General features: G+C 42.4%; 1 protein-coding gene across 1 annotated transcript in view; it reads right to left on the reverse strand.

Moving 5' to 3' along the window:
- Nucleotides 1–1,079: 1,079 nt before the first annotated feature.
- LOC142775397 (uncharacterized) overlaps nt 1,080–21,954 on the reverse strand; it is a 123,174-nt gene continuing 102,299 nt past the window's right edge. Inside the window, exon 3 of the mRNA XM_075876757.1 lies at nt 1,080–8,275. Within this exon, the coding sequence (XP_075732872.1) occupies nt 7,379–8,275 (897 nt within the window). The 3' untranslated portion in view covers nt 1,080–7,378. The remainder of the gene's footprint in view (nt 8,276–21,954) is intronic.

Below are 21,954 nucleotides of genomic sequence, written 5' to 3' on the forward strand. Positions count from 1 at the left end.
TTGAAAAGGACTCGCCAAGATGCATACTTGGCCTGAGCAGTCGCAAATGCTTATTTTTGTTTGATGCACAAGTGGCCTGTACATGCGTTCATTTCGTATCATGTAATGCTCTTCTGCTCACGCTGGCTTTACCACAGTGCTTTTTCCATGCAGTGAAGCTTAATCATCTTTTGGTAATTGTCTTTTTGTCTGTTTGAAAAGGACTCGCCAAGATGCATACTTGGCCTGAGCAGTCGCAAATGCTTATTTTTGTTTGATGCACAAGTGGCCTGTGCATGCGTTTATTTCGTATCATGTAATGCTCTTCTGCTCACGCTGGCTTTACCGCAGTGCTTTTTTCATGCGGTGAAGCTTGATCATAGTTTGGTATTTGTCCTTTTGTTTGCCTGAAACGGACGTGCCAAGATGCATACTTGGCCTGAGCAGTCGCAAATGCTTATATTTGTTTGATGCACAAGTGGCCTGTACATGCGTTCATTTCGTATCATGTAATGCTCTTCTGCTCACGCTGGCTTTACCGCAGTGCTTTCACAAGGCAGTGAAGCTTGACCATACTTGCTTTTACGTGCCTTGCGACTTATCAAAGTTTTGTAATAGCTCAACTGTTGACGCTAGAAGTGATGCATTCTATGTGAAAGTTTTATACTTAACTTCGGGGATTCATGTTTTCATAAAGTTTTCACAATATATCAGTAAGGTCGAGTTGGAAACTATGCATTTTTGGAAAACGCCCACGAACACGACGGAGACACGAGATTAGAAAGACTCAGTACTTCGCCTTTGTCTTGTCCCTCCGTCGTTTTCACGTTCATTTTCAAAGTATCTATCAAAATGCTGACAACGCTGTTTCACTGCCAGCAACCTTTGGCGTGTAAGAAAGGGAGCTAAATTTTCTCTCAGCCTGTAAACCAAGCAATTGCGGCTACTCGATGTGCGATAAATAAAAGACCAAAATTAAGAATGACCAGCTGATGTTGATAACAGGTGCTCATAGCAGCACTTTTTTGCTGTGCACTTGAATTCCTGTCTTATGTAATGTTATGGTCCGTGAGTACACAATGACACTACTACAACCAAGAAAAATTTTACTAACATTTATTTGTAAAATAACTGCTACAAAATAGAATTCTGATCCCCTTCTTAGTAGTTGCATAATTTAGCTAGAAGAAGACAGCATCATCCAACTTCCTGATGACTTGACAACAGGGTGAGTCCACAATGTACTGGACCTGTACAAGATGAAGAAAACAGATGAAAAAAACAACAGATAAATCAAAGAGTTTAAAAAATGGCACCTGAAACTTTCAACTTGCCCACCACAGCAGTGAAAAGACTCCTGTTGTCATATGTATTTTCTGCCTGTTGGTACGCGGGCACAAGTGCCAGTCTTGTTTATTAATAGAAGCTGCTTAGCATCACTTCATTGCAAGACTTTTCTCTATCCGCCACCCGAGAACGCGCTCTGTAGCGGTCAGGCTCCGCCTAGAGACTTGTGGCAGTGTGACCTTAATGTGGGCAATATATACACAGACTTTGGTTGCTTAATTTGTAGCAAACTCATTGTGAGCAAATTTCATAGTTGCATTCATAAAATATTTGAATGTTATATTGTAATATAACACTAAAATGCTGAGGCTTTAGAGCATTACAAACTCAGCCTGCCTACATTAACAATCCCAGTGCCACAGGCATGCAAGAACTGCTTGCATAATCATGAATCAACTAAACCATTTTGATATATTGACAGGTTTTCAAAAATGACTATTTTTGAAAATTTTATATTCATATTTTTCTCTTAAAAGGCAAGTTACTGTTGCTGAAAAGAAAAAAAAGCAAATCATATACAATATCTGATACTTTTTGTTTGCAGTTTATAGCTGCACATGGTAAAAGGCTGCATGCATGAGTATTTGCTGTGTGCCATTCATGGTATTATTTCCGAAATCCTTATTCAATTGACATTTACTGATCAGCCTATAAATTTTCTTGTTTTTTATTTTTTATTCCGTGCATTAGATATGAATATATTTTAGTTCAGGAAAATTTGCTCAACAAAGGGAAGTTTTCTACTTTTGGCAAAAAAACAAAACAAAGCAAGAACTAGTTCTAGAACTTTTATGAAAGAGACAGGTGTGAGGTTTGACGTGATGAGAAGTCAATAAAGAAGGAATGCCACAGAAAGGATTGCCTCAACAAAGGAATTTGGTTCGTTGGGGTAACATACATTTGGCAATGTTTTTATGTACTTCTAGTTAACGCTCCACCACTAGCTTACAACAAGGAAAAAAAATAAAGTGGTGCATGCAGAAAGTTAACTCATCACATAATGTGAAAATTTGACCCCGAACAAGAGAAGGAACAAAGACGAGTGCTCACCTCCAACAAGATTTATCTTGAAGAGCAAACATATATACTCTTGAAATGCAAAAAATAGACAAATCATTCAAAAAGCCCACAACTGCCATGCACGAAAACCTTACATCCTCAGCAAAGACAATTCGTTTTGACAAATCCCTAGAGACAGAGTGAGAGAAAGTACTGATGCAGTTCAGCTCTAGTCTACAAATCTTTTTCGGCACGACAATTTCTCTTGTAGTTTTTTTTTTCCCAATGATAATGGTGTCACACAAAAGTGGTTTGGAGCCACACCTGCTACAGTGCAAGGCCAAGAAACGATTGCGACCATTCTTGAGGTTACAAGGGTGTTTATTGCAGCACGTGTGGCTGCAAAATGATTTTGCGGGACATCATTATTGCTGGAAGAAAAAACAACAAATAAAATGACAAGAGAAATTATCGAGGCAAAGAGGATTTGTAGACTAGAGCTGAACTGCATCAGCACTATGTCTCGGGCTTTGTCAAATTGTCTTTTTTGAAAATGTAAGATATTTATTTGCGCATGGCAGTTGTGGGCGTCTTGAATGATTTGCCTGATTTTCACATTTCAGGAGTATATATGTGTTTGCTCTTCAAGATAAATCTTCTTGGAAGTGAGCACTCGTGTTTGTTCCTTCTCTTGTCCTGGGTCAAATTTTTGTGCTATGTGATCCGTTATGCATTACCAACATGCCTAACTTCATACTTTCGATCCCTGAAGTCAGTCCCTAAAGGGCCACTCACCAGGTCCCATAACAAACTGTGGAAGTTGTGTATCTAACGGAGAGCATTATACCACAAAAAGTTTTTCAATCGGTTCATTACGAGCTGAGAAAACAGTTTCTTCTTTTTTTAACAGCAGGAAACAAGGATGAAAGGAGGCAAGCTCAAAACCCTTGCCACTCCCCCGTGTAGCCTTCACAAGCCAAATCTCTTTCCTACCCTCTCCAGCATCCAACCAAGAGGTCACATGCACATGACGTGCTCAAACAAGCCCAACCCTCGAGCGCGCGAGCGGTGTTTTTTTGTTGACCAGCATTGTATTGTGTCTACTGCCTGTTTTTGCGACATTGTTTGGAAACGCTGGCTTTGATGCGGTTGAAAAGATGAGCATAATGAGTGCTCGAATGCGCAGGGCCATTAATTTCTTTTCCAGGACAGGAGTCTGCTTGATGCAGTAACCGCGGAGACACAAACGCATGCGAAACGCCAGCACATTAGCTCGGCATCTCGTTGGAATTCACGGGGAAAAAATGCAAAAGACAAACGCATTCTTCTATTGCGTCTCAATATGTATCCCAAGTTTTATTAATCTCTTCAAGCAACAATTACATTAACTACGCATGTCACGTTAAATAATTTCCGTCATGTCACGTGCCACTGTTGGCAGCGTCAGAGCACAGTCGTATACATATAGGACCAACGTCACTGCACTGCTGTGTATGTAGGGCGATTCATACTTGCACATCATAACCTCCTTCTCTGGGGGCGCGACCCCCAAAAAAAGGGGGAGAAGCGTTCGTTTTGAAATTTGACCCATTTCCACGTCGCATAGAGTTGCAATGTTTGGCAGACGTGACCATAAACTCCCGATGTACGCATTGCACTTGTCAGCTCAAAATCGCCAAACCCGGTGAGTGGCCCTTTAAAGAAAAGCAAAAATTAGACGAGGAGACATGAACAATGCTTAGAAATTTTGCCATATGTCTACACCAAAATGGAATGCTATTATTAATTAGAAGAATGTATCTTTTCCTTGGCAACCAGCAAACGTGACTGAGAACAGACGAATACTTTTTTGTCCAAGTTAGCTGCTAAAGAGCCGAGACAAGCTCCGTGAAATCCTCTTGAACAACTTGCACAAGTAATGTCCAATACTACCCCACTATATTGTGGTTGCCGGCAGACACAATGCAACTTGTAAATACTATCTCTTGGCTGTACGCGAGCAGCCATGGAGTTTATGAGGGGAAAGTCTTCGATCATACCATTCTGTATGCATTGCAGCAAATGTTTGCGTAGCATAACTTGGTTAAGGTTCAAAGTTTCTGGTTTTCTGCCTGACGCTATATAATACATGTTGGCAATTGCAAACAAGCCACAGTCAAGTGTGTTGCACTGGTTTTGTGCTTTCATTGTTTGAATGGTTAATGTTGGCGATTGTAATTTTAGAATATGACAGATTTGCCTAACAGCGTCAGGAGGGGTATCTTGATCAATTGAATCATATATGAAGACTGTGTTTTTGTCCGCACCAACATTTGTTACTGTAAGCCAATGATTGGGGTTCTGAACATGCAAGATTTGAACGAAAGGGCCTTTGATTTGAGTGAATTGTAAACATCGGCCCAGTAAGACATCTTGAAAGCCGACACAAGTAGGATACTTTTTCTGAATTAAATACTGTGCGACATTGATTACGCTATCTGATATGGAGGTGCCCTGTACCAGAACATTTAAATCTGCATCTGAAAGAGAATACCGTTTGTAGACATTTAGCATGTCTACTTTAACAGTTGCAAGGCCTACCTTTTTTACTTGATTTGGGAAAAATTTACGCTTGACAGCTCTCACTTTTTTTGGCCGCCCCCTTCTTGCTTTAACCAAAGGTACCACAAGTTTTGTACTGTTAGAATGCCCAAGATAACTTGTGGCAGTAGTTTGTGCTAACTGAGCTGGTGCAGCCTTTATGGCTGCTGAAGTTTGGTTACGAGGAAATGTGGTTAAATTTCTGAAGAAAGCCTCGCAGGACGAAAGTTTTTCCATTAACTCCTTCTCACCACAATTAGATAATACGTTAGCCACGGTTTTTGACATTTCGCAAAGACTCTTATAAGCATAAGTATACTTCTCTTGTGCAGTGTCAAGCTTCACACAGGGTGGTGACTGAATGCTGCTTGTTACCACTGGTGTGGCACTAGAGGTTGTGCAGCTGTCACTCAGGAAATGATCCTTGCACCACCTGTCTGGTATGCAAGCCTTGTCGAAAAGATCTTGCTTAGTAAAGTCACGCACTGCTAAAATATGTGCACAAGGCAGAGTGTACTGGTTATAAAAAGCACATGTGCAAGAAGCCAAGCACAATGAAACACTGTACTGTGATCTTGGTGAAACTACAACATAAGAATTAGGAGTGGAAGTGACTTGATAACTTACATTTTTAAACTTCTCATACTGCTCTAGTACTTTACTTGTAGCCTCAGAAGTGCAATTACGGGACAATTCTAGCTGAAATGGGTCATTGAAATCATTTATGTTTAGGTTCAGCTTCATTTCTTTAAGCTTAGAGAACTGTAGAGATAAAGAATCATTATCAATGTAACCTACCAATGCTTCTATTGCTTGAACCAAATGCATGCTTGAAGAGAGATAATTTTTAATCTTTTGATTGTGGCACTCAATGCGATTATTAGTATTATTACCAAATGTAGGAAGGGCTTGCCGATATGCATGTACCCACATTTCCTTACACAAGTGCCAGTTATGCATATAGTAAGAAATGAAATCTGTGCAAGTCATAGCTTGGAGGTTAGCAAGCTTATCGAAGTAGTCTTGCTCAGTGGGGGAATAAACTAAGCTTTTTAAGAGAGGAAGCAACTGATCACGTTGCTGTCTAGCTTTTTCATTAACCTTTTGCTGGAAACAATGCAACACATGCCACGTACACAAAAGTATGTTAGAATTAGGAAGAATATTGGTTAAAATGCGCAGTTCATTGAGATCTTTATCAATCATCACTACTTTGCAAGCAGACACAACAAATGGGTTGAAATCTACAAACTTTGTGAACATGGGCTCAACAATTTCAGTCGTCTCATTTCGTAAGAAGGCATAACACACAGGTCTCCCACGACCACGACCATCTTGAACTAATATAGAGTAAAGAATATAACCCTCAATATTCACTTTATATGTGCCATCAATAAATAGAATCTCTGGATACTTTTCCAAAATCTCACGCATGTGCGTTGTTTGAAGAAGTATGAATTGCAGGTTATTTTGATTCATTTCATAGTGAATAACCCAGTTTGGATTATTTTTTAGCAAGGTCTCTACCTTCTCTAAAACCATTTCACAATGAGCCTGCTCATTGCGGATAGGAATAGAAAATCGTTGCTTGTAATTATTAATGTCCTTTGTAGTTAACTTCTTACCAGTTTTTTGCTCGACCAAGTTTTTAAAATCCTTTGCGCCAATATTACATTTAGCTAAGTCAAAGAATTCTTCTTTTTCTCCATGATTCAGGAGCCTCTTCTGAGGATACAAATCATAATATTCTGTGGGATGGTTATGCTTAGCTTGTAGTTTAGTTATCTTGTAGTGCAGAGTAGGCGATTTACATAGGCTTACCGATACTGTCATTTCACAGCCAGTACCATTGTAAGCTTGCTTTGGTCGCTTTCCTATCCCCCTGGGCTTTATTGTGCGACCGTGAATGCAGCTATATTTAATCCTAATATACTCGAAGTCCTTATCTTCTGATGTGAATGGACTTTTATTACTCTTATTTATCATGACTACATGCCTGCCCTCCCTGCACCACTCATCAAAGCTTTTCTTAAAAGAAGGAAAGTTATCAAATGTTGCATTTAAATAAACTTTGCTACCCCCACCATATAGTGTATTTACTGGGTTATTGAGGACGGTTGGGTTGGCACCAGTGTTTACACAAATAGCCTGGGCACCAAGGCTGACAGGCCTGCTTCTGGATGTCAAAGCAGCCTCACAATACTTGTACTGCACAGCTGCAGTGCACCCAGCTTCCATAGGGTCACCAGCCTCTGTGCCAGGATCGCGCTCAATTCGCATGCAATCCCGAGTCAGTGCTGGTAGATGGCTTTTGCAGACAGAAACCTCGTTCACAGCGTCATTCGTGACAGATTCACAGTGAGTCGCGGAACTAACTGAGCAGTCTTTCAACTGCTTGCTAGGAACACGCTGCACCTTTTTAAAACTATCACGAATGACGTTGTGCGAGACACTGGCTCGTCCTTCAGGCTTTCTACCACAGACAGCGGAAGAAGCAGACAATCTGTTTCTGGCTCACAACTGCTGTCATAGGTGAAGTGGACCTGATGGACTTGGCAGCTGTCACAGCAAGAACTTTGCCTTCACTGTCTGCACACAGTTTAGAGCTCTGTTCTTGCTTGTGCAGTGCCGCAGCCTTCCGCTGGCTCTTCTTTGACTGCACCAGTTTCCACTCACTGTCGCCACACTGGCCGACAGCCTGTGGCACAGCTGCTTTTCCAGCACTGGCCTCCTCTTCCCCCACAGAAGAGCGCACAAGAGCACTCTCATGCTCCTGTGAGGCTCTCCTTATTTTCCTGTCACAAGTGGTGCTTGCACTTCGACTAGGGATCATTGGCTGAATAGGCCTCTCCCCAGTGTTTCCCTTGCATGGTACACTTGTGCCATGGAAAATGGGGGAAGGCAGGCTGTCCCAGGTCCACCAAGCCTTGCTTCCCTTGCAGCGAACGCGGACACCGCCAACGAGCGTAAAGCCAATACCATGAATGGTACTGGCCAGTTGGTCAGTGTCGTGTCTCTGCATGAGAGCACTGCTGGTTTTCCAGACAGGAGCTGGTGCAGCAGAAGGTCCACCTACTGCTGGAGAATATTGAACTGCATGCATACCAAGTGCTGGAAAATCGACTTCCAAGTTGATGGAAAAGTGCTCCTGCCGAGCCCACCCACTCCATGCAGATGCCTTGGACTCCTTGTAGGACTGTTGGATGTGTCTCCTCTCTAGTTGGGTGGACAAGGCACAGGCCTCACGGTGCAGGAAGTCTGCCAGCACCTTGTTGCCAAGCCGGCTGGGGTGGACACCATCCCTGCTCAGGAATCCAGGCCAGCTGTCCACAAGACTATCCAGGATAGTGAAGCCCCTCTCCAGGCAAAGCTGTGCGAGTGCGGCATTCACATTCCTGTAGTGGTCATTTAAATAACAAACATCACACAACTGTTCTTCCCCTTGGCGGTACCGATTCTGCCCCCGAGGAAGAATGGCAGAAAAAGCTACATGCAACGTGGGATTGCTTTCGATGATTCCCTGAGCGAGCTGGCGATATTTGTCCATACACATGTTGACACTGTCAACAGTGTCGTTCGTGCCAACATGTACAATGACAACATCAAAACTGGCCAGCTTGTCAGCAATCATTGAGAGCAAGTGCTCAATCCTTATTCCTCTGTGTGCGGCAACGCTAACAGACAAGCCACGGCGCGATGGGAAATACTGGTCGACGTATTCCACGATTGAATCGCCCGCTACTAACACACGCGTCATGTTGCGCACACTTTCAATTCAGAATTACACCATGAAAAAAAAAGAAACAAGAAAGTGAATATTTAGTCTAAAACACGGCTGTCAACTACGCAAATGCACTACGACACAGATACGAAGCACGTTAACACGGATGACCAAAGAAAGGGCCACGCACAGATACTGCTAAATCAGCCTATACGCGAAAAATCACAAAAATACGTATTGGGATGGATATAAACAACGTTAGTAAATATAAAATAGCAGTGAAAATAAGCGGTTGAGCTTAGATAAAGATGATGTTCGAGGCTTGCGAATATGTAGCAGAACAAGGCCTGTAGACAGCTCGCAGAAGCAGCAACCAGCCGTACTCCAGCAGCAGCAGCAGCAAGTGAGCGTCTGCTGGCCAGCTGAGCCACGTTCCGATTCGGTAAATTCGAACAACGCGCTAAATCGGAAACGACGTATGTCATGACAATTTTTGTGACGTCACTTCCGTGCGGCGCAGCAGCCAGTTCTGTGTGGGCATGGCTGGAGCGCCGCGCGGCGCAGCAGCCATTGCCAAAAAAAAAATGTACATTACGAAGGCTACGCATTTGCCAGGTGCACACGTCAGTGGCAAAAAAAAAAGACTTTGAAGCTCTGCTAGCAAATAAATATCTTGTCAAGCATGAAATATTACACTATATCTTGGAGGCTTGACATAGCTTGCAAATTATATCATAAAACGGTACTGCTATGTGTTTCGGTTTCGGTTTCGGTTTTGAGGTCTCGGGGCAACTGCACATCGCCATCGTCAACAGGCAGACTTTGAATTGGGTGGTAACATGTCGTGTGCGTGTTTGCTGCAGGCTGACGGTGGTTTATTATTTTACTATTCACTTGCTTTGTCAGAAACGCGTACTTATACGGCTTGCACAGTTTAACTTGTGCTTACAGTAGATACAGTACGTGTCACTGCAATCTGTGGCGTGTCGGCTAGTACAGAACAACTTCGGTGCGGCGGAGTGTGTGTCCTCTGTCAACGGCTTTCGTTGAAGCTTGTGCCCGCCGCAAGCAGTGTTTCCGATCAAGCAATCAACGGAGTGTACGCTGGGAGCTACATGGAGAACGCTTTTGGATTTCGTGCTATTGCTGAAAAGGTAAGCTTTCGTGTATGCGAACAACGAAGTGCAGAAATGCGTGCCTGCCTGCCAACTCCCGATTTGCCCGCGATACTCGTAATTGCAGGAAGCGACCGTCTCATGGCGTCGGTAGCTTCGTGACCTTCGCTCGCTGTGTGCTTATCAGCTGCGATGTCTCAACAGTCGCAGTGTTCGTGAACCTCGCTTTGGGGCATGGTTAAAGAAAACGGGGGGATGTGCCCCGCGCAGATAAACCTTACGGCATTCGGCAGCGGGTGAGAAAACAAAGGGGGGGGGGGGGGCTGAGCGAGCCGAGGTGGGCGAAAGAAATGGCATAATAATAATAAAAACGAAGCAGATCAACGGTAAAAGAGGCGCCAGTTGTCAGTTAGCGGGACTGCAGTGGACAAATGGGGCGCGTTTATTACGCGGGAGAAAAAAAAAATCCAGATTTCAATGACTGAAGATAGGGGTGCGTTTTTAATGCGAGTAAATACGCTATTTAAAGCAACAATTGAAAAATACTTAAACTTTGTATCAGTACCCCTTTGATGCCTGCGCTTTGCAGCGGCGTGACGTGTTTTGTTAAAAATCGTGCAGCTAACCAAAGAATTTATATGTACCTTGTTTAATCAGTGATTCGCGCTTTTTATGCCTTGATAGGTTTGTTTATATTTATACTAGTATATCGTAAATAATCAGGATATAGAAATATTGATCTGCTTTAATAAGGGATTGAACAGCCACACTCAATTGCACACATCTTCTTGCATTTTTGCACCATTGTACTGCAGCACATAGAATATTGTAGAATAGAATATTTCTGTATATTTTTGTGTAGGGTATTGCGATGTGGTTACATATGAAAGCTTAGCCAAAGTGTACCAACAAACACGCACACAAAACTTTCAGTTAGACTGATACAGCACAGATGATAATGGTGTAGGCATAGTTAGCCACTAAAGAACACGCTCGCGGAAAACAAAATGAAGATGGCGACACAGGTGGCTGTAAATGAAAGCAGGCAGACCTAACAGCTCTTGTCTGTTTCATGCATTTTATCTGTGCAGGTTTCATCCTTACGAATGTAAGGACACTGATCCAACTGATAAGCCCTCCATGCATATATTCCTGTTAGCTACTTCTCCAATATGTCGTGCATTTTTTAAATTACACATATTTATGGTCCAACAGTTCAGAGCTTATTGAGCATATATTTAACTTACTTGTGATACATTATCTGTTGCATGGCTGTTTTTATGAATTAAAAAAATTCAACTGCGAATGAGCTGCTTATGCATGCACTCGAAGAATAGCGTTAGCACGTCTTATTTATTCTTGAGAGTAGTCAGTTTTACTCGTGGCCTAAAGTAATCATTTTGTTGACCAATAAGCAACCTGTGAAAGACATAAAATTATCGAGTACACCAAATTTATGTAACTGGAGAAGAAATTTAGAGGTGAGCTTCCACAAATACACAATGCTGTTTTTCCAGCAGCGGTTGTCATATTGTAAGTGCTGTTGATCCTTCCATATTGGGGCTTGCTCGATGTTTTACACTATTTTCACACAGTAGATTGTACATCTGTGATGTGTACATGTCTACACAACGATCCTTCAAAGTAAATGATAAATATTGCTACTTTTCTGTCTGAATGGGTTTATATAATTTTTTGTATCAACCATTGTAGTGGCCTATTGGTTAGCGTATTCTAGCTTAGCAAGAAAACTTGGTATAAACGCTGAAATTTGAGCTTCCCAGTATATTTCAAGCTTCTTGGTAGGTGCATGATTCAAGAGAGAAGCACTTTTTCACCACCACCACGGTGGTGAAAAAACCATACTCAAACATGGCACTTGCATTCGCACACTAATATGCACAGATGCTTGTAAACTTAAAAGTGAATAGTGGTAAAGCTGAAAGTGGAGAAGCTGGAGCTTTTTATTATATGACACATCATAATGAGGTTCTGATTGTTCCCAGTATTTTTTAAATGCTTAGTTGAATGTTGTGCATCTCTTACATGCAGAATGTTGAAAGGAAAGCACACTACGTCTTCTACGATGGACTGGGTGCTGACAATGCAGTGCACTCTTCATCACAACCTGAAAGCAGCTGTTCCGGGCTCACGACCTCACTCAAAGGGTCGCAGCAGTGGTGGACGCTACTCATAGGGTGCACCAAATATCTTGTACATTTTAGGAACATTGCTCTGATGGGAAAGGCTTCATCTCGAGCTATGTGTCCTATATACCTATTTATATTTTCAATATAAGTATCAGTTTGCCATCAGATCAACAGCAGTGCGTGTAGAAAACTGTGTACAATGCATAATGTTACAGTTGTATGAAAAACTGGAGATGGCCTACATGTCGCCAGCTTAAAAGGTTGATCCACTAATGGGTCAATCCAAGCCAAACATCCCAACTATTTTAGCGACCATCTCAAATGTATTAAAATTGTGATGATTTACTGCATTGAAAACAGTGAAACAGTAAAATAATTTCAAAAGAAAAAAAATTTTCGGTCACGTACTTGCCTTCTGAACTTACTGGAATATCGTTTCAGTGTGGTTTGTGAAAAGGTAGTTTAAAAGTACTGCTCATTGCTTCGATACCAAAATTCGTCTACATGTTAAGTATAAGTTCATGTGTAAAGTATTTGAAGCGCAGTAATATTAGTGCAATTTCACTGGCACATACGCCTCCAAGACTAACAATGTGCTTGATACGACTGGTCGTGCTGTATGGTAGACAAAGAAAGTGCTTAACAGCGCAAAGGACAAGAAGGGAAAGAAGAAACGAGAACAGAGCCCTGAACAAACAATCAAAGTTTATTGCAATACAACTGCAATATATAGAAAACAGAATCTGCGCATAACCACGCACCATAAGCAGAATCGCACATACATGCACCATACAGCCTACCTTATCAACAACCTTTCATGTAAATGGACCCAAGATAACTAACTTCGCAGCAGTTAAGAAAAATTGAGGCTACGCTAACACAGGAAGCACCAAGTTGTTGAATATAGAAAGCTTCACTAATCTCGTGCTCGTGCCGATTTTTATATCCCCCGTGATCAAACACTTGTCGAGAATTGGCTGACAACAAGACTTATTACAATGGTCTGCCAAGTGGCTGGGAAGGAAACCTTTTAGAGAGTTAGCGTACCCCCTCAACCGATCATTTATGCATCGCCCTGTTTGGCCAATGTAACCATGCCTAAAAGTAAAAAAATATCTTGTAAAGAATCGCTAAAACACATTCAAGATGGCACGTAGCGTGTTTCTTAGTGCATTCTTCTTTCTTAGGTCCTTCGCTATTGACCCTGTGACATAGCCCAGCGAGTTTATCGCATGCGCAGAACACAACTCTTACACCTATTTTGCCAGTGACCTTCTTTAGCCTTTGGGAAACTTCGTGTATGTAGGGAATAACAGCCTTGCTAGAATGAGGCTTGTTGGGTTAGCTGTTGCTTTGTCTCTTATCAACCACTCTTAGTGACGTTAGGAGAGTCTCGGCAATGGAAGTTAGCTCGGGATTAGAAAAGCCTCCTTGTTGAAGGCAGTGAACTTGGAGCGAGAAACTGCACTCTATCTGGCGGTGACAAGAGCCAGTTAAAATTGCCTTTAGGCAGGAAAAAGCGATGCTTCACTTGACCAGCTTAGAATGGGCGGACGTAAAAAGGAGGTTCTTTCATGAGAATGACTCGTACCGCCAACATACATGATGAACAAAAAAAAGCATTTCTAATTCTAGACATCGTAGCTTGTCGTCAGAAATAAACTCCGACGTTATTTCTAGTTTCTTCATTTCACACCCAAAAACTTCAAATATCTTATCGGTGGTTCGCCGAGGGTCAGATTGATCGATGCGGTAAAGCACTAAAAAGTCGTCAACGTAGTCGAACACTTTAACTGTACTCGTGTGATCAAAGTTAGCCATGAGACTTCTTTCATACCGCGCGAGTAAAAAGTCACAAAGAACCGGTGCTAAACTTGAGCCATTGCACACATCTGCACCGGTGAGATATTTGACATTTTTTGGCGTGAAATGATGCAACTGGAATTAATGTCGGAGTTCGATTCATGACGACAAGTTACGATGCCTTGACTTGGGCGTGGTTTTTTGGTTGACCATGTATATTGGCGGTACGAACCTTTCTCAAGGAAAAGCCGTCTTTTTACGTCCACTAATTCTAAGCTAGTCAAGCGAAGCATCGCTTTTTCCTGCCTAAAGGCAATTCTAACTGACTCTTGTCACCGCCAGATAGAGTGCAGTTTCTCGTTCTAAGTTCACTGCCTTCAACAAGCAGGCTTTTCTAATCCCCTGCTAACTTCTATTGCCGAGACTCTCCTAACGTCACTAAGATTGCCTGATGAGACACAAAGCAAAAGCTAACTCAACAAGCCTCATTCTAGCAAGGCTGTTATTCCCTACGTACACGAAGTTTCTCATAGGCTAAAGAAGGTCGCTGGAAAAATAGGTGTAAGAGTTGCGTTGTGCGCACGCGACAAGCTCGCTGGCCTATGTCGCAGGGTCAACAGTGAAGGACCTGAGAAAGAAGCATGCACTAAGAAACACGCTATACACCATGTTGAATGTGTTTTAGCTATTCTCTACAAGATATTATTTACCTGTGGACATCGGCCAAACAGGGTGATGCATGAATGATCGGTTGAGGGAGCACGCTAACTCTCTAAAAGGTTTCCTTCCCAGCCACTTGGTAGACCATTGGAATAAGTCTTGTTGACAGCCAATTCTTGACAAGTGTTTGATTACGGGGGATATAAAAATCGGCGCGAGCACGACATTAGTGAAGCTTTCTATATTCAAGAACTTGGCGCTTCCTGTCTTAGCGCACCCTCAATTTTTTTAACTGCTGTGAAGTTAGTTATCTGGGGTCCCCTTATACGACCGGTTGTCGATAAGGTAGGCCGTATGGTACATGTATGTGCAATTCTGCTTATAATGCGTGGTTATGCGCAGATTCTGTTTTCTGTATATTGCAGTTGGTTTGCAATAAGCTTTGGTTGTTTGTTCAGGGCTCTGTTCTCGTCTCATCTTTTCTTTCTTGTCATTTGCGCTGTTAAGCACTTTCTTCGTCTACTACGCCTTCAAGAACTTAGCCAACATGTGTTATTAATGTCTGACTAATGAATACTAACTACACAAAAAGTATATTTTGAGGAAATAATAATATGAGACTTCTTAAGCTGCTAAACATTACGAGAAAAAATTACGAGTTTCGCAGATTCGTCATTTTCGTTTATATTGAAAACCGATTTGCACTGTGGAGTGGTCTAAATAAATATGACCTTCAAACCTGAATCGAAAGGACAAAAAAGGTATTTTCATGTGCCAATTGTTATCATTACATTTTTTTGTTTTAAGGAAGAAAATAAGTTTTGAACTTTCCCATTGATGAAAATAAGAAATTTCAAGGTGGCAGCTGTCGTATGACGAAATGGGAAGATAGGCATCAATGGGAATGCTAAAAAAAATATTTTCTTCCTTAAAACAAAAAATTCAATGATATGAAAAGAAGTGTTCATTTGCTTTCAATTTATGTATAAAGGTAATTTTTAGTTAAGCCACCACATGGCGTAAATCGCATCTGAATATGATCAAAAATTACGATTTTGTAGAATTTATGATTTTTTCTCATAAAGTTTACCAGCTTGATAAGTCTCAAATATTTTTTTCTCAAAATATACCTTGCGTGGAGTAGGTATTCACTACACAGATATTCATACAAACTGCAGTATTGCAATAAAGAAATTGCAAACATAGCACATTTTGGATAAATTCTTAGAAGCATATGTGCCAGTATAGTTGCAATAATATTACTGAGCTTCAAACACCTTACACAAGAACCTTTACTCAACATGTAGACCAAGTTTGGTATAGAACGTACTTTTAAAATAAATTTTTTCACACACACCCAAACGACATCCCGGAAAGTTCCGACGGCAACATTGCGACCAAACATTTTTTCTCTCCGAAATATCCTACCGTTTCACTGCTTTCAATACAGTTAATCAGCACAATATTTTTCGAATGCATTTGAGATGGTCGCCAAAACGGCTGGGCGTTTAGCGTGAAATCACCCTAACAGTGTGTCGTGAACACAGAAAAAGGTCCTATGCTTGTTAAGCCCTTTCTTTACCAAAAAATATACTGAAAGTGCCTCCTCTGAGGCACTGTATAGTGCCGCTTTTTTCACAGTTCTAAGGGAACTAACTGCACGTGCTATTGTTGTTTACATGTGCAGCAGTAGCATCAGTATGTAGTAGAACTTGCTGTTGGGATAGTTAGTGCATGTTTGCATTAAATATTAGTCAATTTTGTGCCAAAATGACGACCACACAAACGAAGAAAACACATAAACGGATTGGGCACTCATTTGCAATTGTTGATTTCTTGAGAAAATAGGCTGATATAAACCCACTTTTTGTCAACGCTTGTGCAACCTACTTGGGCCGTCCCTTACCTAATCACGCTATAGGACACATGATCGCTAGATACCGTGCTTCCAGCTCATACATGATGAGTGAAGTTTTGCTAACGTAATTGATACCCCTTTTCTTTTGTGAATGCCCATCAAAATGGCTCTTGGTGTGAATCCACATGAAGTGACATGTGCTCTTGAACGGGCACCGTCGTTATTCTTTGCCGCAAGGGCGTGTTCCCTCGCTCGATCATTGACGCAGCGCCTCGTCGTCTGGCTAACATGTGTCTTTCTGCACGATAGGGGTATTTTGTAAACCATCAGTGGCAGACTTCGTGAATGGCCACGCATGCTTCTTTTTACAGCCTTTCAGCTGCTCAGCATGATTTTCAGCGATGCACCGGCGCAATTTTGCTAGTTTGTTTGGGGCACGAACACAATCAGTACTTCATGCCGGCTCGCCACCTTTTTAAGGTTGTACGTATGAATATATAGTATATATATTAATATAAGGTACAAACAGCTGCTAGTGAGCACCCATCCTGTTCATGTGTTTTCTTTGTGCGGTCGTGGTTTCGACGTGAAATTGACTATTCAATTCAGGCATTCATGTCTATTCACAGCACATGTTTAATGTCTGTAGCAAAATATTACATGATATTTTCGTATTCATATTTGCATGTTCAAGAGAACAGCAGCCATGCCAATTGTGTCAATTGGATACAATTTCCTAATTTTGCACAAAACCATTATGAAATGCCCAACCAGCCTCAATTATTTCTCAGTATTGTTAATTTTATCAAGAAACATAAGATCCATTATTCAACTTAAGTTTGCGCATCACCATCCAATTGATTGATGTGTGCAGTTTAGTGTCCTAAAGCCACCATTTGATTATGAGACGCTTTAGGGGAGGGCTCCAGAAATTTCGGCCGCCTGGGGCTCTTGTGCACCCAAATCTAAGGAAATGGGCCTACAGCATTTCCGCCTGCATGAAAAATGCAGCTGAGTACTTTGGCGACTGAACCATCGAGGCGGGGTCATCATCATCTAATCTAATACAGATGTGCCAACCGTAATTATAACTTTTAATTGACTCTATTCTAACCTCACAGCAAAAGAAAAGAGTAGAACGGTTTAAAAGAAATTTCTACCCCCCCCCCCTTTCTAGGACGTCCATAACGCTTTTTAGGTCGCTTTTGCCAGAATACGCTTTCGCTCTGCGGAAAAGTGCTTTTTGATTTACAGGACACAAAATATTTTTGTCCCTATATTACTCTGCCATGCAGATGCCATTCAATAACGAGTACTAGTATAAGTGCTGGCCGTCTTTCAGAGTGATTTATGAGGTTTTTGCAGCCTTAAGCGACGATAAAGAAAATCGTATGCCACTTTTTTTCTTTTCGCCACCCCCTTGAGCTTTTCCTTTACGAATATCTGGAATTTCTGGGTCGCCTGTCAAACAGTTGGACAAGCTCACCAAATGCTACTGCGAGTTTTACACCCGTATTTTAGAACGTCCCTTCACTAAATGCTTCACCTTGACTTGAGAAAATTGATTCCAGCGCAGTCTCTAGGCAGAGCAAGTCACTCAATATCAGGGATAATCTGCTGCGATTCTCAAGAAACGCAGCGTCATTTTTAGACAAGCGGTGGCGCTGTGCTCAGCTAGTACAAGTGAAGGATGAGATTCGAGTCGAGGAGCATTCGTATATAGGGAGGATAGCATTGTTTGCACTTTGGGACAGTTCAAGAGTGCTTTTGTTGAAATAGCTTCACTCTCGTGTATTTTGAATGAATTAGCATATCTCAAATAATTTCTACATATACTTTTTTGTGTGTGTGATTCAGTATAATTTGTTGTACTACTGTAAATTTGGAGCCCCACCGCGGTGGTCTAGGGGCTATGGTACTCGGCTGCTGACCCCCAGGTCGTGGGATCGAATCATGGCTGCGGTGTCTGCACTTCCGATGGAGGCAGAAACGCATTAGGCCCGTGTGCTCAGATTTGGGTGCACGTTAAAGAACCCCAGGTGTTTAAAATTTCCGGAGCCCTCCACTACGTTGTTTCTTATAACCATATGGTGGTTTGGGGACGTTAAACTGCACATATCAATCAATGCTGTAAATTTGAAATTTCAAGCTCAAAAATGCTGTGTTTGTTTTTCCTGAAACTTGCTCCAAATTTAGATTTTCTCCCTAGAAAAGCAAGATATGATGCTCCAAAATATTGCTCCAGATGATAGCTTGGCTGCTCCACCTCTGTTAGCTGTAAGTGGTTACTCTTTCACCCTGCTTTTGTGTGCCCATTTTATGTTCTTTGATGTTGCATTGTTTCAGGGGGACATATTATGTGATGTGCTTGATATTTTACATCTTTAAATCAATTATTCTGAGTGGTTAGTATCTAGTGACACTGTTAAGCTATTGTAATTTTGCCTATTGTTTTCACACCTGTATTATTGTTTCCCCAGTATTCTGAATGTCTGAACACACAAGGGTTATTGTGAAATGAAAATGCCATTTTAAGACTGTTTTGTCATTACATTCATTAGAATACCACTAGCCTTGCATAATATGCATGAGGCATGCCACAACACTGTGGCAAACTGTGGCGTATCATTGTGGTAATTGTAGTGTGCATTGATATTGACACGTGCGGTTCTTTTGGTTTACGAAGGAAGACGCTATCACTTTCTGTTAAGCGCAACGCAGGCCGCGTTTATCTTGTATGCCACTCTGGAACGCGTTACGACGCGTGTATAAAAAACTGACACGTGCGGTTCTTTTCGTTTGCGAAGGAAGACGCTATCACTTTCTGTTAAGCACAACGCAGGCCGCGTTTATCTTGTATGCCACTTTGGAACGCGTTACGACGCGTGTATAAAAAGCCGGCGCAGTGCGCCACTGGGGGTCTTTTTTTTTTTTTTTTCGTCGGCCGACGACTGTTGACGCCGCTGTTGCTGTGAGTTGTGTTTGGCCCTGTTTTGCTGGGCACAAGTTCGCCCAATAAACAGTTCGCCTGACACCGCCCTGACTCCTGCGTGCTTCCTCTCAAGTGCTGCGTGTATCACAACCTCGTGACATCTGGTGGAGGTGCTTCTCTGTCCATGTACCGTACGCCCCCGTCCAGCCGTGAGCCAAGCCCAAGCCGCCAAGAGGACGCCGCCGACCCGGTCGTTCGAGTGAGCCGAAGACAACAAGGACTACCGCCCGAATACCTGCCGCTCCCCGACAAGGACAAGAAAACAAAGGCTGCTACGAAGCCGGCATCCACGATGACGGAAGCAAGGTCTTCGGCAACCGTGGTCGTCAACCAGCCCAAAGAGCCGCCTACCTTCCGCGGATCGACCTACGAAGACCCGGAAAGCTGGCTTGACATTTACGACCGCGTCGCAGCCCTCAATAAGTGGGACCCGGACGACAAGCTGCGTCGTGTATTTTTACCTGGAAGACGCCGCAAGGACTTGGTTCGAGAACCGCACGTGTCAGTTTTTTATACACGCGTCGTAACGCGTTCCAGAGTGGCATACAAGATAAACGCGGCCTGCGTTGCGCTTAACAGAAAGTGATAGCGTCTTCCTTCGTAAACCAAAAGAACCGCACGTGTGTAAACCAAAAGAACCGCACGTGTCACTAGTGACACGTGCGGTTCTTTTGGTTTACGAAGGAAGACGCTATCACTTTCTGTTAAGCGCAACGCAGACCCCCAGTGGCGCACTGCGCCGGCTTTTTATACACGCATCGTAACGCGTTCCAAAGTGGCATACAAGATAAACGCGGCCTGCGTTGCGCTTAACAGAAAGTGATAGCGTCTTCCTTCGCAAACGAAAAAAACCGCACGTGTCAGTTTTTTATACACGCGTCGTAACGCGTTCCAGAGTGGCATACAAGATAAACGCGGCCTGCGTTGCGCTTAACAGAAAGTGATAGCGTCTTCCTTCGTAAACCAAAAGAACCGCACGTGTCAATATATTATTTCAGTATATTGGTGAAACAAGGCATGCTGCATTGCACTACTCTTCCTGCTGTTTGTATGCTTCACTGCACTGTGCTTTTGTGCTGCATTGAAGCATGTTAAAGTTAGTTCTTCATTTTTAAGTGCAAATAAAGGCTCTTTTGTTGTATTTGATATGCATGCATTGGTCATTAGAGCTCCATGCCGTACCATTGACGTCTGATTTCCGGTCTTCTTTTGTAGCAAATAGCATTCTGCTTTGCACAATTGAAAAAGGCTTTTGATTAAGGTACAATTTGTCTCTGAATCCTGTATGTTCTCTGTGCCTAATAAAATAAAGCTTGATTTCGTTTTGCACAATGGCATGACTTTGTGAACGTTTTGTTATGTGTGGCAGCTCATTTTGTGTGATGCCTTTGCATTAAGCTAGGATTACGTGTTATATGCCGTGCTTCGTATATGCACCATAAAAGCTGTGCTAAGGCCAGGATTACCTCACTGTGGCAGGAGCCACTACAATAGGACATCTGCACATGAAAGGTCTAGCTAAAGGGTAAGCTTTCACGTGCTTCCACAGGATCTTACTGGAAAGGGGTAACTTTCGTATTATGGTATTTTTTGCATGGGTGTTGGGGCATTATTCAGCATGAACACCCCCACACCCTTTTTGCTGTTTGAGCAATTACACCCCTACACTACTTTTGTTTTTTAAGGGTGTCATAGCAATATTACACCCTCACTCCCTTAAGGCCACTTGGGTGTACATTTGTCTTTCCACCCGAAAAAATGTTTGTGCCATAGGGTGTAAATTCGGAAATCCGCCCCACGATATAGGTGTAGCCCTGCTTGATACACCGATTTCGTGGGGTGTTGGGCTGTGAGTTATAGACACTATAAAACACCTATATGGGTGTAATTTGGTTTACAGTGTATCCAGGCAGATTTAGCAGCAAATGTTGTCACAATCTATCGCGGGTTAGCACAAGGCAATGTTGGCAAACTACCATCGTCAAAGATACCACGCTCCACTAGAGCAAGCTTTTTTTTTTTGACTCCGTTAAGACGTATACTTCAATGTTATAAAAAAGAAAACCATTTTGTTTTCACCAAGCATATAAAGAGTGGTGCTGTCGCAATGACCCTCTGTCGAAAACTTCGCTCTAATAGAATGTTCGTTCAGCGGAAGATGCGTGTATTCATGATTGGTGAAATTTCTGTTTGATTTTCACTTTGACAACACTCTTGTACTGGCGAAAATCTCGAAATGACCATCGCGGGTGCGTTGCAACGAAGAAAGGTGGCAGCGCCTCCGACTACAGCTGCAGGCTTGCGAGCTGGGGCCACCATGGAGCGGCCGCTTTTCACACTGCCCAATTCTAGCCACCTAGTGCTACATGGTGTAGTGGCAGTAGTGCTAGTTTTGCCAACGCCTCCTCTAGAAAGATGCCTAAGGAATGGCTCGCGCTACTAGCGAAGTTGACCTGCTTTCAGTTCGGTGCGCGGTGGCGCTTGCGACTGACACTAACATCCTCTCTTTAGTCAAACAAGGAAAACTCATTGATCAGGCACTACCAGCATTAATGTACGCAGATGATATAGTGCTCATGGCCAACAACAAGGAAGATTCGCAGAGATTGATGGACATCTGCGATAATAGAGATAGGTTAGATTTCAGATTCCGTAAGGAAAAATCAGCAGTCATGATTTTCAATGACAACGAAGGTAGTGAGCTTAGAATACAGGAGGTCACGCTAGAGATAACAGATAAATACAAATAT

The sequence above is a fragment of the Rhipicephalus microplus genome, chromosome X (genome assembly GCF_043290135.1).
Source record: "Rhipicephalus microplus isolate Deutch F79 chromosome X, USDA_Rmic, whole genome shotgun sequence".
NCBI classification, from domain to species: Eukaryota; Metazoa; Arthropoda; class Arachnida; order Ixodida; family Ixodidae; genus Rhipicephalus; species Rhipicephalus microplus.